This window comes from Mustela nivalis, assembly GCF_964662115.1.
Source record: "Mustela nivalis genome assembly, chromosome: 1".
Taxonomy (NCBI): domain Eukaryota; kingdom Metazoa; phylum Chordata; class Mammalia; order Carnivora; family Mustelidae; genus Mustela; species Mustela nivalis.
The window spans coordinates 118,428,727-118,444,811 of NC_139020.1; the positions used below are offsets into that span (position 1 = coordinate 118,428,727).

The 16,085-nt window shown below is 45.2% G+C and overlaps 1 protein-coding gene across 2 annotated transcripts in view; it reads right to left on the reverse strand.

Moving 5' to 3' along the window:
* Window positions 1-11,398: 11,398 nt before the first annotated feature.
* The window catches only part of PDIA5 (protein disulfide isomerase family A member 5), a 96,723-nt gene continuing 92,036 nt past the window's right edge, over window positions 11,399-16,085 (reverse strand). For both annotated transcript variants that reach the window (XR_014316111.1, XM_082747460.1), the window contains exons 16-17: window positions 12,037-12,171; window positions 11,399-11,638 (exon numbers count right to left, since the gene is read on the reverse strand). Coding sequence is in view for 1 of the 2 variants with exons in the window: in XM_082747460.1 (XP_082603586.1) it covers window positions 11,558-11,638; window positions 12,037-12,171 (216 nt within the window). In the remaining variant the exon portion in view is untranslated. The remainder of the gene's footprint in view (window positions 11,639-12,036; window positions 12,172-16,085) is intronic.

Here is a 16,085-nt window from a genome sequence, read left to right on the forward strand (position 1 = left end):
CAGACATCTCTTTTCTTTCCCAGCATGTCAAAGACTTCTGAAACCCCGTCTGCTTGCATTCAGATAAGCCCCCCATGCTTTCACGTGTTAGTTTATTTCTTGATAGAAGAGTTTTGAAACTCAGACCAATTTCTTTCCATGCAGAAAGTGGAAGGTTTGAAAGCAGTCAGATGATGACAGGAATTAAAGTCTTAGTCTGCCGAGGCTTTAACATCCTGTTAGAGGAGACATTTGTTTGGCAGACTCCCAGCCTTGTTGCCAGGCTGATCACCCAGTGATGTGGCCGCATTTGAAGTGTCATGTTCTGCCTGTCCTGCTCCCTCGCTAGTCTGCACAGATACAGTGGTGCTGTTACCGTCACTTGCTCGGCTGCCTTTGAGTCGTGGAGCCAAGATATTTTAGCTGCATGGACCCTGCATTGCATTGATAACATGGACAGATTTACATATATCACTTCATACTGAATGTTTTTTAGAAATAACTTTTAGGAGACTTAAAGGTAGCGGTAGATCACAAGCAACTTAATTACTTAATCATAATGAAAACTTTCCAACTTTGAAGAATAGCATTGGAAAAACGTCCTTCCCTTCATTTTTTCCAAATTCCCCTAGCATTGCTTCCATATGTGTACATAAGCTCAGCGGTGCACCCCGGTGAGGCCTGCAGGACTCAACCAACCAGTTCTGAACTTCAGCTGCACATTAGAACAACCTGGAGATCTTTCAACACGTGTCAATGCCAGGGACCCATTCCCAGAGATTCTGATTCGGTGGTTTTGGGGTGGGACCCTGGCCCTGATAGTTTTTCAAGGTCCCCAAGTGGTTAATCATGGAGCCAGGATTGGGCACCACTGCACCTGGGGGAAAAAATGGGCAAGAATGTCAATCTATCCTTTTCCCAAGGAGTGAAGAGGCAGAAAATTCTGGTGATTGCAGGAAACTCACCCCTTGGGGTTACTGATTTCCAATGACAAAATGCTGATGGCATCTCTTCCTTCCTTTTCCTCATTGTGGGGGACTTAGAGCTTGAGGGGGGAAGGCATCTGGGACCCATGGGGCATAGTCCTCAGCTCAGTCTGTGGAGTGCTCTCATGGAAAGAATGCCTTTCCTCTAAGCTGAAATACTTGGAGTAGGAGATGTGGCTGGAGAGGATGAAGACATTCCTGGAAATGTTTTCTGACTTTACAATCAGAAGTGATCTCAGTGAAAAGAAAAGGAACACAAGGGGAAGAATCCAGTGGGGGTTGCACTGGGAGGCTGGCTTATATCAGAAAGCAACAGGGAATAAGGAGGGCATATAAGGAGAGCCAGAGGGGGTTCCTGGGAAGCCCAGTGGACTGAGGCTTGCAACAAGGAGCTACGGACAAGACAATAGGGCTGCTGTAATGAAGTCAAAAGTGAGGGGTTAGGGGAAGGAGACCTGGGCTCACTGCTCAGAACCAACTGCCTCATGTTGATGGACCAGGTAAAAGAGTGAACCCTACAATGATTATTTCTGTTTACTCCATCAAAAAGAACCATTACTGTACTGAAAAGTATAGGATGATCTTGGATGATAAGGAACTGAGATCCAAGACAAAAAGTTTAACTGAAAAAAATGTGCAAAAACAGCCAGGGAAATTCTGAAAATAAAAAAGTAATTAGAATGGGATATTATTTTATTTTATTTTTTAAAGATTTTATTTATTTATTTGTCAGAGAGATAGAGAGAGTACAGACAGGCAGAGTGGCAGAGAGAGAAGCAGGCTCCCTGCGGAGCAAGGAACCCAATGTGGGACTCAATCCCAGGGTGCTGGGATCATGACCTGAGCCGAAAGCAGCCACTTAACCGACCGAGTGACCCAGGCATCCCTAGAATGGGACTTAAAAAACAAACGAAATGAAAATGGACAAAGTAATGGAACAGGGCATGATGGATGGCATCCAAATAGATTTTGAAATTTACAATGAGGTGAAGTGGCATTTCAGTGGGGACAAGACAAACTCTTCAAAATGGTGTTGGGGGCAAGTGGCTAGCCATTTTGAAAAAAACTGAAATTGAAATGAATTTGAGATGTACTTTAAAATACCAGGAAGAACACAAATGAATTTATACAGTTGACCCCTGAACAACACAGGTTTGACCTGTGCAAATCCACTTCAAGGTGGACTTTTTTGACACAGTACAGTACTATAAATGTGTTTTCTCTTCCTTATGATTTTTAAATGACACTTTTTCTCTAGCTTTATTATAGGAATACAGTATATAATGTATATAACCTACCAGGTATTTGTTAGTTGACATTATATGTTTTCAGTAAAGCTTCCGGTCAACAGTAGGCTATTAGCAGTTAAGTTTTGGGGGAGGAAAAAGTTATATGTAGTGTTTTGGTTGCATGGGGAAGTTGGTGCCTCTAATCCCCACGTTACTCAAGGGTCAAATGTAATGTGATCTTGGTGGAAAAGAATTTTCTGGATCTGTGTATCTACATATGCATACATATACATATACATATACGTGTACACACATACATACACACACATAAAAAGCATACCGTATGTTTGTGAGCCTCAAAAAGAAAACAAAACAATTCTTGGCCAGATACACATCAAACTTGACAGCAATTATTTCTGGGACATGAAACTGGAGGACACTAAAGACAGTTTCTCAGGCAATTATCATATGATTTCATTGATATGATGAATTTGAGAAATAAAGCATAAGAGACTCTTTTTTTTTTTTTTTTTAAAGATTTTATTTATTTATTTATTTGACAGAGAGAAATCACAAGTAGGTAGAGAGGCAGGCAGAGAGAGAGAGGAGGAAGCAGGCTCCCTGCCGAGCAGAGAGCCCATGCGGGACTCGATCCCAGGACCCTGAGATCCTGACCTGAGCCGAAGGCAGCGGCTTAACCACTGAGCCACCCAGGCGCCCAAGAGACTCTTAATCTTAGGAAACAAAGTAAGGATTGCTGGAGGGTAGGGCGGTGTGAGGGATGGGGTGGCTGGGTGGTGGACACCAGGGAGGGTCTGTACTATGGTTAGTGCTGTGTATTGTGTAAGACTGATGATTCACAGGCCTGTACCCCGAAACAAATAATACATTATATGTTAAATTAAAAAGTATTTACTGATAGTGCTATTAGATTTGAATAACCTATAAATCATAAAAAAATAAAAACATTTCTCTCCCTCTCTCTATATATACAATTACATATATGTATATAATTTGATTAACTTAGTGTACATAAATATTATATATTTCTATATATAAATATACATATATGTATACATACATATCGAAAAATATATGCACACTAAGTTAATAACTAAATACATATTTTGTGTATAATATAACTATGTTATATATTTCATATATATTTAAGTATTAGGTGTTAGTTGACTTTGTTTTGCAGAGAAGATATATAAAACAAAGACAGATTTGTAAGAAATCAACTTTGGTTGAGAGTTTGAAGAAAAGCACTTGCTTGGTCTAAGTATAATTTCAAATTGTTTGGCCTGGAAGGATCTCTCCACTGGGGTCTGAAAGAATGTGAGACTGGTGACGTCTTGGTTCAGGAAGGGGAAGTGGCACTGAGCAGCATTATGCTGGTTAGTTCAGCAATCACTAGTGGGTGTTGGAAAGGAGGCAACTGAAAGTTCTGTTGGTTATGGGGGAGAGAAAGGGCCCCTGAGTTGCATGCGAGCTCTGCCACCCACTTAGACAAGTTGCCTAACCTCATCTGGCCTCCCAGAGCCTCTGCCTCTCCATCACAACACCATGGAGGGGTATAAGCCCTGGACAAAACGGGGCTGCTAAAGATGCTTCCAAGCGGCAGGGGTTGTGCACAGGTGAAGGCTTATTATTCTTTCACGGGGTTATTAGATTGAGCACAGAAATGTGGTAGCCAAAATACCCAGACCTGAACAAAATATCTGACGTCACTTTTCACTGTATTTTTCAGGAAAGGCTGGAAGATAGGAGCTGGTGGCTGGGACACCTGACTGGGTTAGGAACTTGGGGATGACTCTTGCCTACGGATGCGGATGCAGAACTAATGGATTGAAAGAAAGTTTCTATTGGCCTGTGACAAAGTTCCAGGCTATCCTCTGTCTTTCATATTTTAATTCTTATCAAATTTGCAAGTGACATGAAGTTAAAGATAGAAAGCTTGTCAGAGACAAAAAGAGAATCTAAAGCATCCTGGTAGGCTAAAACAAAGATGGATTTTTGAGATAAATGTAACTAGAATAATTTTGTCTTACAATTATATCAAAAATATAATTTGCAAAGATCTTGAAAAATTCTAATTCCCAGAACTAGCCAGAGTTAAAAAAACAACCACCACCACCCCAGGTAATCTCATATATTCTTGGTAAGAATATAAATAGGCACACCACGGAAGGAAAATTCACAGTATATATCAGAGGTGTTAAAAATAAGTATATTCTTTGACCCAAAAAGTCACATCTGAAAATGTGTAAAATAATAAAACCAGAGATGTCCATCCCAGCATTATGTATGACAGAGAATAACTATAAATAACATATACATCTGATGACACAGATTTGTGAGGAAAGGATGGTATTTACATAGGCTGAAATGATACATAGTGGCAGTTCTCAACTGGGGGGTGATGTTGGCCAAGTCTGGAGTCTCTTGGTTATCACGACCTGTTGGGAAGGGGAGTGCTACTGGCATTTAGGGGAAAGAGGCCAGAGATACCGCTAAGAATTCTCCAATGCACAGGAAAGCTCCCCACAGCAAAGAATTATGTTCCAAAATGTCAATACTGCCAAGAAATAATGTTGAGACCCTCTACTATACAGTCTTTAAAAATTGCGGAAGAATACCTAAGGATACAGAAAAATTTCTACATACTCTGTAAAATGATTTTCAAGTCATAAAATACTAAGAGATTTCATTTGTATGTGATTAAAAAAAAATTGGAAGACGGGGTGCCTGGGTGGCTCGGTCAGTTGAGCATCCTACTCCTGATTTCCACTTGGGTTGTGATCTTGGTGTGGTGGGATCCAGCCCCGTGTGGGGCTGTGCTAGGAGCTGAGTCTGTATGTCCCTCTTCCTCTGCCCCTCCCCCAACCTGTGCGCGTGCGTTCTCTCTCTCTCAAATAAACAAATGAATAAAATCTTTATTAAAAAATTAAAAGCTAGTACACCAACCTATTGAATAACTGATGAGTAGCAAGGCTATGAGTGATTTAAGTTTTCTTTTGCATGCTTTTCTGCATTTTTCCAAGTTTCTTACAACACATGTGTTACCTTGAAGATCAGCGAAGAAAAAAATTTAATGAAAATGAACTATCAAGGGTTGGTCTTTCTGTAAACAGTACAAAAAGTTTTGATGGCTTTTGTTGAGAGCAAGCTGGTAAGCTTGGACTATATCAGCCAAGGTACATCTTATAGCATTTGGAATGAGGGATTCATGGTCTTTTCCCACTATGCTGGTCAGTTCTCAGCTGGACTCTTGTGCTCAGTACTGGGCACTACATTTTATCAGAAATGTAGGAGTTGTGTATTTACACAATGCCTATTTATGCAGAAAAAATTGGAAGTGGGTGTATTTTCCTACTAATTGATTTAGTAGAAGTTGTGATCTCTGTCTGATCCAATAAACTGAAAATTCTCTTCAGGTAACTATAGGATGACTCCCTAGGTAAATGCCCAGTCTTTCAGAGGTGCCTTCTCCTACAAGGTGCAGACAAACTTTCACTTTACCCTTGAGACAGCCAGGTAGGGACCTAGACCCACAGTGGGTCCTGCAGATCCTTGCATGCCCTAGTAGTCAACACTGCACCTGGAGTGGTAGTTGCTGAGGGCCAACTGGCCCTGCTCTGGGGTACTGTGGGGCTCATTAGTCGTCTTTCCTTCTTTAGTCCTGGCTGGGCACCACCTCATACCTGCTGGTGGCGTGCTCCCCTAACCTCAGAGGCTGGCCTGTGATGTCACTGAGGGGACATCCTCTAGCAAACTCAGCCAGACTCTGCCAATTTCTGCAGTCTTCTGTGGGGTCACAGGGGAACTCTGGGTCCTGGCCACACAGGACGCACAGCTGCCTAGAGACAGTTAAACTCAGGCCCTCCCTGTTAAACTGGGTTGCCGAGTTTATGTATTGAGGGCAGGCTTTTTTTTTTTTTCCATGTGTAATTTCTCTGTGTGTGGCTTTGGAAGGAAGAGGGCGGGTAAGAGAAGCACTTTTTATTTTGATGTAATTTCAAACGTATAAAAAGTCATATATACCCTTTGCCTAAGATTCACCAGTTATTTATATTTTGTGTCTTTGGCTTTATCTTTCTCTGTGTTTGTATATACGTATGTATGTATGTGTACACAGACACATTTCTGTACATACACACACACACACACACACACATATATACATATATACTTTTTTCCTGAATCACCGGAAAGGAAAAAATCCCAGAAAAAGTTTTGATATAGACAAGGTTCTCTAAAATTTATACGGAAGGGGCGCCTGGTTGGATCAGTCAGTTAGGCGTCTGACTCTAGGTTTTGGTTCAGTTCAGGATCTCATGGATTGTGGGATGGAGCCCCATGAGGGGCTCTACGCTCAGCGGGGAGTCTGCTTGAAGATTTGCTCCCTCTGCCCCTCCCTCCATGCATGCTTACTACCTAAAATAGATACAAAAATCTTAAAAATAAAATAAATTTTATGTGGAAAAAGAACTGCAACAGCTAAAACAATTTTGAAAAAGGGAGAAATCAGTCTACTTGATATTGAGACTTACTATATAACAAGTACGTTATATAAGCATAATCTTATATATTATAAATATCATATATGATATATGCTATATATCATATATAATCAACAGAGAATTCAGAAGTAGACTTCTGTAAGTACAGCCAACTGTTTTCTGACAAAGTTGCCAAAGCAACGTAGTAGAGGATAGTCTACAAAAACTGGTGCTGAAATAATTGGACACCACAGACCTAATCTAAGTCTCATACCTTGTACAGAAATTAACTCAGAATGGATCATATATTTAAATGTAAAACTTGAGAAAAAAACATAGAAGGAAAACTTTAGGAGCTAGGGCTTGGTGATGAGTTCTTAGATATGACACCAAAAACATGATCCACAAAATAAATTAATTTTGTTAAAATTAAAAACTTTTGCTCTCTGAAAGACATTGTTAAGATTAAAAACACGGGGTGCCTGTGTGGCTCAGTGGGTTAAAGCCTCTGCGTTCGGCTCAGGTTGTGATCCCAGGGTCCTGGGATTGAGCCCTGTATTGGGCTCTCTGCTCAGTGGGGAGTCTGCTTCCTCCTCTCTCTCTGCCTGCTTCTCTGCCTACTCGTGATCTCTGTCTGTCAAATAAATAAATAAAATCTTAAAAAAAAAAGATTAAAAAACACACTACAGATAAAATATTTACAAGCCACATACCTGGCAAAGGATTAGTATCTAGAATATATAAAGAACTTCCAAATTCAACAGTAAAAAAATAACAGTCCAATTAGAAAATGGGCAAAAGACAAGAGGCATCTCACTGAAGAGGATATACAGATGGCAAATAAGCACATTAAAAAATAGTCAACATTGCTAATCATTAGGGAAATGTACAATGAGACCATGATATATTACTAATACCTATTAGAACAGCTAAAAATTTTTTAAATGACAAATGTTGGGCAGGATATGGAGAAATTGTATCACTCATACATTGTTGGTAAGAAAGTAAATGGTACAATCACTTTGGAAATTTTGGCAATTTCTTTAAAAGCTAAACATACCCTTAACATATGACCCAGCCATCATATTCCTGGTATTTACCCCAGAGAGATGAAAATTTACCTCTAGACAAAAGGCAGCTGGGAACAACAAAAATGTTCCCTATTGGTTAAATAGTTAAACTGTGGTACATCCCTCCATACCATGGAATACTGCTCAGCAATAAAAAGAAACAAGATACTGATACAATCTAGATGGATCTCGAGGACCTTATGCAGAGTGAAAAAAGTCCATCTTAATAGATTACTTATTGTTGGATTCCATTTATATCACATTCCCCAAAGGAGCAAAGGCTAGAGATGGAAAACAAGTTAGTGGTTGCCAATGTTTGTGAGGAGGAGGGGAGAACAGGAGTAAACATAAAGGAATGCAGCAAAAATCTCTACAGTGGTGGACAGTTTTGCATTTTGATTGCAGTGTTGGTTTTACAAATTACACACATGATTAATGGCACAGACATGTGGAATTTCAAGGGACCCTGAACAGCTAAAATCACCTTGAAAAAGAATGGAGTTGGAGGAATTTCCCTCCCTAATTTCAAAGCTTACTACAAATCTACAGTAACCCAAACTGGTACTGGCGTAAAGACAGACGTCTAGAAAAATGCAATAGAATAGGAAGCCCAGAAATAAAACTTCACATATATGGTCTAATGATTTTTGACGAGGGTGCCAAGATTCAATTCGGAAATGATGGTCTTTTCTACACATGGTGGTGGGGAAAATGGATAGCCATATGTAAAACAATGAAGCTGGTCCCTTACTTTACATTTAACTCAAAATGAATCAAGGTCCTAAACATGAGACCTAAAACTATAAAACTCTTAGAGGGAAACATAGGAGAAAAGTTTTGGACACTGGATTTGGTAATGATTTCTTGGATACTAAACAAAAGCACAGACAACAAAAGAAAAAATAGATAAACTGGACTTTATCAAAATTAAAAACTTGTGTGCATCAAAGGGCATTATTAAGAAAGTGAAAAGGTGACCCACAGAATGGCCGAAAATATTTGCATATCAGATCAGATAAGGGATTCATACCTAGAAAATATATAGAACTTCTGTAAGACAGCAATGATAAAAAAATAAACAACACATGTGGCAAATGGGCAAAATACGTTTTTCCAAAGATCTATAAATGGCCAAAAAGTACTGAAAATATGCTCAACAGGGAAATGCGAATCAAAACCATAATAAGATGCTACACACACACACACACACACACACACACACACTCTCTCTCTCTCTCTCTCACACACACACACACACACACACACACTCTCTCTCTCTCTCACACACACACACACACACATATCACTTCTTAAACCCAGATCATCACCTCTTTAAGTTTCTGGAAGCCAAGCACTTCTAGAAAGGGAGGTAGTAGTATGGAGAAGATGAGAAGTGCTGGGGGGCCAGCTCTGAAAGCTCCAGTTAGGCAGTGATGGGGAATCACTGGTGTGGGCAAGAAGCATGGGGAATGCAGAGGAAGGCGGGAAGCTAAGGCAAACCAGCGGGGAGGGGAAACAGAAGCAGCAACCCAAAGGATAGAAATTGAGGCGAAGGTTATGTCAAAGCCCAGAAAGAAGATTGGGAATCAGTTCTCCCCTAAGCAACAGACACTTCCTGCAGAGAAATCTGCCTGCAAATGCAGGGTCCGGGGGAACCAAGGCGGGTGAGAGGACAGCAGGTCCTCGAGGAGTAGGGAGGGGTCTGCACTGAAGATCAATGAACTCCACATGGAACAAGCGTGGGCATGAGGAACGGGACTAACTAGATGCCACAGTACTGACACCGTCTGCGCAGAGCTCCCGAACGGGGGAATGGAGGTGAAGGGTGGGAGAGAGGGTATAGATGAGGGTGGGGTGGGGAGTGGAGGTAGGGCGCGCTGTCCATAGAGGCCACTGCATGGAGCTGGGGTGAACTTGCTCAGGTCATGCCCAAAGTCATGGTAATCACTAGACATTCTGACAATGCCTTATAAGGATCAAATCCTGCAGAAGAGGATGCCATTTCCCAGTGCTTTCAAGCCCACACCAAGAAGCCAGGCCAGGCAAGCCTGACCTTGAGGCTCAGAATAGACAAAAAGAAAGCCCCACACCTTGAAGGTGAGCACCAGTTGTCCTCAGTCAGGAAGTGGTTTTTGTCAGGTATTGTTCTAAAGATGCAGTTAAAAACATTTTTTTTTTTTTTTGAACACACAAGCAAATACATTCCTCCCACAAAGCCTCCAAGTCAGCATTAGGGAAAAAGCATGTCTGCTCACACAAATGCTTTTGGGAGCCCCTTGTAGGAATGGGTGCACACTACACAGCGTCAGGATTACGTGCCTCCTTGTATGGCCGCCTACAGTACCCAGCAGGAGTGCAGGACATGTGTTTAAATGCATGCTTCTTTCTTTCATGCCCATTCACCTGAGGCAAGACCAGGGCCACTGCTGAGAAAGTGCGTGCTTAGGAGAAAAGAAGCAAGGCTGAAGCGGCAGGGGGTGGACTGCGGAGCTGGGAACCTCCAATTTCACCTGACGGAGCCGTGGCACCTGTCAGCACAGCCATGAGGAGCTCTGTGGCTCTGTGCTCTTGGTCCCTTCTCAGCAGACCCATTAGAAGGAAGGCCGGAGGCCACTGGGAGGAAACCAGGCTAGGAAACAGGGCTGTTCCTGAAAGCCAAGTTGCCAACAGAAACACGCAAGTGAGAAGCTAAGTACTACAACTTGGGCAACCCATCTTCTGAACGGCCCAAATCCAAGGCTTGGATGGCAGCTTATAAGTCAAGTCAAGGCAGAGGGAGCAGGAGCCATTCTACCCCCTGAGCAGACAAGACACAGGACAGGGTTCTCCAGCTCCAAGGGCTAGTGTTAAGTCACCCAGCGATGCAGGAAGCATGACTGGTGTAAAAGCCAGTTGGGAAAGAGATGGAATGGAGGAAAGAAGCAGAGTGAGACACTGGGGTAGACCAGGTGCCTGGGTGGCATCCCTCCACAGAGAACATGGGAGTAATGTCTGGAGGTTACTGTGGCAGGGTGAGGGGGCGCTGACCCAGCATCTGCATGCCTATGGAGAATATGCCACCCACGTCTGCCCCTTCCAGTGTGCAGAGCAAGCAGCGGCACAAAGACCCCTCTCCTACTCCATTCTTAGAAGCCCGTTTGAGCCTGGGCTTGACCACTGCACTCAACTCTAGATTGGAGACTCAGCTTTTTTGTGAAGGGAGAGCAGGGAGGACTGGAGAGAGGAAAAGAGAAGACAAGAAATGGTTGAAGAAAGAGAAACATGTAAATGAAGTCCAAGGAAGACACACTCCAAGCTAAAACTGAAATGATCCAGAAAAAGCTAGTACTTCGTGACCATTAGCTTCAGCAGCCCATTTTCTGATTATCTTAACATACTTCCTCCCCAAACCAGTCATTTCTAATGGGATGTGCTGTGGTCCGATCTTCCTGTCTTGGTTTCCAATGGTTGAGAGGGGCAGTGTCCCACGCCATCCTCCTTCTGCCCACTCTGCCCTCACGTGCCTCTCCCGGGCGGATGGGACGCTGGCGTGCAGCTAGCTCCCCACCTTCCGGGAGAGGACGTGGCAGGAGGGACAGCACGAGTATCCACCTCTTCATCTCTGTTAGTACAGGCTCTGTGGAAACAACCCATACCACCAAACAATCGGTTTGATTTTATTTCAAAAATTGTACAAAATGGCCATAAGCGGCTATAAAAAATTTTGTCTTTTGAACACGTGGAAATTCAGAAAGAACAACAAAACAGGTATCATTCACAGTGTAATGGAAAAGCTTTCTCTGAGGCAGAAATTACAACTCTTCCTTCTTCTTCCCTAGTCTCTCATGGTCTCCTTCCCGGAGCGTTCGAATAAAAGTGGTAAACCCCAATTCCTGTAGGGAAGGGGAAGAGAAAGAGAAAAAAGCCTTTAACCCCTGATGCAGATGTGCACCCTCTCCCCCTCTCCCCTTTCCCTGACCCTCCAGGTGCTCACTCCTCTGGACACAGAGAAGTGGCCAGTAGAGGCAGCTGGCCATGTCGGGAGGGCTTGCCTGGCTACAGAGGAGTCCTTGCCACTCCACCTCTGGAACCCACCCAGGCTCTGGGAGCCGGACTCCAGAACAATCTCTGGGGGCACTCTCCCAGCCAGACCCAGAGCCCTTGCCTTCCCAGCAGCACGCACATGGCTAACTTCTGTGGTGTCTGGGAAGTGTCCCTTTGCTGCCCTTCTCAGTGGCTATCTCCCTGCCCGACAGAAAGAGCTCAGAGCAGATGCCTCTCCCCAGCTTACCGTCCGATCGCTGTCATACTTCTCTGCAAACTTCCCATAGTGGTAGTAGTGAAATGTGGGGTAGGCCTTGACGGCTTCCTGCTGACACAGGTCCTGGTTCTTCTCTTTGACGCAGTCCACAGCAGCACAGGCAATCTGCGGGCCCGGAGAAAGGCTGGGTCAGTGCAGGCAGCCTCCTGTTTGAGACCCGAGGCCTGGACCCTCTGCATATGGACAGCACTTTAGGCCCACACCGTGTGCTTTCTCTGATTTCTCTCAATAGCGATGAAGAGCTGAACCAGAGCCTCCCCAGCTCAGAGCTCCACTGAGGCCGCCACGGCTTGCTTCCAGTTCTCAAGGCAGATAGGTAAGGTTAGGGGACTCAGTTTGCAGGGGCCTCAGACCACCCTTTAAAATCAAGAGCATAATGGCCGTCAAGGAAATGATGACCTGAGAGCATTTTTAAACACTGCAGGTTCTGTGATGCTTTCTGTGAACCATGGTGGGTCTCATTCATTTATCAACCAACACTTTCCGAACATCTGTTTGGGAGGCAGTAGAGGACCAAGGTTAAGAACAAGTGCTTTGAAGGCGAGTTTCCGAAGTGCAAATCTGGGCTTGGCAGCATAGGAAGACTTTCGGAAAATGACCTAGTCTATTGGAACCTCAGTTTCTTCATCTATAAAATGGGGGTAATAACAATACTTAAGTGATCAGGCAATTAGGAGGACTGAGCAAGAGAATCCAGGGGCGGTGACTTGGCACAGAACCCGGCACGTGGTTAGTAGTCAGTAAGTGTTCACTGCTCTCTTAACCACCCCTACGGCCCCCAGACACGAGCTCTGCCCCTAGTAGGGACTCAGCGTCTGGTCAGAGGGGTCAGAGAGAAACAATTCCAAGGCACGAAAGGAGGTATGAGGTGATGGAGGAGGTCCAGGGTGCCAAGAGGAGGGGCATAGAGGTGCTCTGCACGTTTGCCATCTGAGCAGTGGCCTGAAGGAGGAGAAAGAAGTTCCAGCTGGGGGAGCACATTCCAGGGACCGGAAGAGCTCGGCATGACCAAAGCAAATGGAATTTTCAGTCAGAAGGAGGTTCCCAAATTGGCCACTGGCCTCTTCCTGCCTGTCTAACAAATTCCACAGACTGGTAGTTTTCCCTTATTTTTTACTGTTTTGTTTGTTTTTTTTAAATAAAAGGGTATAAAGCAGACCAGGGGAACCTTCTGTCTGTTGAAGGTCAGAGAGCAGGGAAGGAGGAAAGAAGGTCACTTTATGCAACACACCAAACGCAAGCATTGCAGAAGCAGGGCGGGCAGCTTCTGATGAGTGAGCACGTACCCAAGGGCTGCTACGTGCTAGTGGTATACGGGTGACCTTGAAGAAGTCCGGCCATTTAGTGACCGCCACTCTTACCGAAGGAAAGCAGTTAATAGATACATAACAAGTGAGATCATTTTAGAGCCTGGTGAACGCTCTAAAGAAATTAAAAGAGGGTGATTCAAGACAATAGCCAGAGGGGCTGCTTTATGGCCAAGGAGGCCTTTCCCAGGAGACAGGATTTGATCTACAGCCCGAGTCAGGACTAGGCAGCAGGTGCAAGAAGGGGGACCCGCTCACACCAGGCCTGGAGGGGACTGGGCAAGCAGTCTCCGGGAACCAGAGCCCATGAAGGCATTCCGACTGAACTCTCACCATGCTTGAAATTTCAAGTGATTACATAGTCACAGCTCACATGGTTCTATGGCTACGGGTTCTTCCCATGGGAACGGAGGCTCCCTTTCAAAGTAGAAGAACCCTGCAGGCCACCGACGGTCCTGGTTGGCTCACTGACCTGGTGCCCAGGTAAGCAGGAACCCCTCTCTGCAGGCAGTGGGGCGACAGAGTGCAGAGCGAGGGGCAGCCTCTCCTCCTGTCACCCGTGGACCACCAGTGCAACCCCCCGGCCCCCCGCTCTGCTGCTTCCCTCCCACCTCAGCTACAGAACGTCTGTATGATAAGACTTCTTAGAGCCGAGTTTGCAAACTCGCCACACACGATCCGTATCTGGCTCTCAGTCCTGTTCTATTTGGCCCACATAGAATTTAACAACAACAAAAAAAATAAACCTGAATTAGCTGCCAACCTAGAAAAAGAGCCAGAAGATTTTATATAAAAGTTTGGCTCTCCAGCTTCTGTGTGAAAGCCAGATTGGACGGCATTCGCCCTGCATTCCCGCAGGCAGCCACTGGCTGGAGCGGAGGGCAGCTGTCTCTGTCGGGCAGGTTCAACGAGCTGCTGGCTGGCGTCCGCCCCCGAGCCCAATTCACTGGGCCGGCAGACGGGCCCCTGCAGGCTTCTGAGAACCCCAGCTCACCCTCTAAAGTGCTCTCTGAATTATTTAGAAACATAAGGCAGATGTTCCTCCGGCTGTCCTCAGCGTTCCAGCTCTTAGGGCCCAGCCCGGGGGAGGTGGCTCACCCCAGGCAGCCCTCTGTGTCCGCCCCCCGGCGAGGGGCCAAGGCTCTCCGCTAGGCTGAGGAAGTGTTTGATGAGGGTTGCTCCGGGTGGCTGCTCTCCCTGCATCTGCTTTAAATTATGAATTTAATTTGTATACATGCCCCGAAGCTGTGGGAAATGCAGTGTACAGTTTTATAAATCGACTAAATTAAAAATGTGTACTTATTTCGAATCCCCTAAACTAGCTGCCAGCCCCATACACATGGAGTGCTACTCCTGGCCCCAAAGGCTCCTCCACACTCCCTCCCTACGGGAGGAGAGGAGTCGAGCGTGGCTCTTTCTCACGGAAGCAGCTTAGACTCTGGAAAGGAGACAGACAATAAACCTCTTCTCACCTATCCCAATTTCTCCTGTCTGGATGCCTGCCCCCCCCACACACCCACTCTAGATTTACACGGACTGAACTGTCAATGAAGGTACATGATCATTTCTAGATTTGTTCTGCCATAGTTGGTATCTTGCCATGACCCCTTAGCCAAACTTGCCACTGGCACCCCTTGGCTGCAGGGAGCCCCAAGGAAGGCCAATGTTGGCTGGAACTTGAGGACAGGTCCCCCTGCTTCCTTGACCTTTGGGCGATTCTGTCCCTGGTGACGCCTCTAGGGCTGAACCCAATTATGCATGAACTAATCTGTTCATTAATACACCTGTTCTGGCTCCTGTCCTGACTGTCCCCTCTTCCTCCATCCCTGAGGCTGTGACCTGAGACCACTTCCCAAATAAACCCCTTATACACGAGTCCCAGAACCTGAGTCTGCTTCTGGGAGAGACCTCCGACAAAGCCTGTTTATCTGGTTCTGAGCTGCCCCTTCCCAGCTGAAAAACTTTGGGAGAGCTTTGAACCTCTCGAAGATTCATTCTCTTCTTGTGTAAAATGGGAGACAGAGAATACTTCGTTGCTTATGCTACAGTGACTACTACAAGGACATGACATAACCCTCTTAAGCATCAGAGGAAGAGGAGTTTTCTGAAAATATCAAATGCTACTGTGTGGTCATTCAGTCAACATTTACAGAGGTTTCAGGCATCATGGCTGGAGGGAATTCAAGGACCAATGAGGTCTCTATGCTCAGGGAGCTTTCCTTTCTGATGGACAGACAGCTTTGTCAACGCAAGGGAGTACACACACCATGGCCAAAGTTACAGCAGCCCCCTCTGCCTTGGGTCGCCTGTCCTGGGATGACCTTCCCACTTCGCTGGCCAGCCTGATCCAGGCTGGGGACACCTGGATCTGCCATGAGAGATGAGCCCACCTTGCTGGCCCAGTGGAACCCTGCCCCTACCTGTATCGGCCAGCCTTCCACCTCTGGCCCGTGTCCTCTGTGGCCCCTTCTCTACGGCCTTCGGTGCCAACATGAGCAGCACGCAGCCCTCTCTCCAGCCAGTGTATCAACTGCTCAAGTTCCCTAGTAAGCTCCTGGGAGGGGGGAGGCTCCCCACCTAAGATATGAGCTGCCTCATGCGGCTTTATTGATTCAGTAAAATAAATCTCTGCAGGAGCTAATATTGACTCTGGCTATGAAAATGGAAGTGAACAACCAACAGCATATTGATTGGGGAAGGAACAGGGACTGA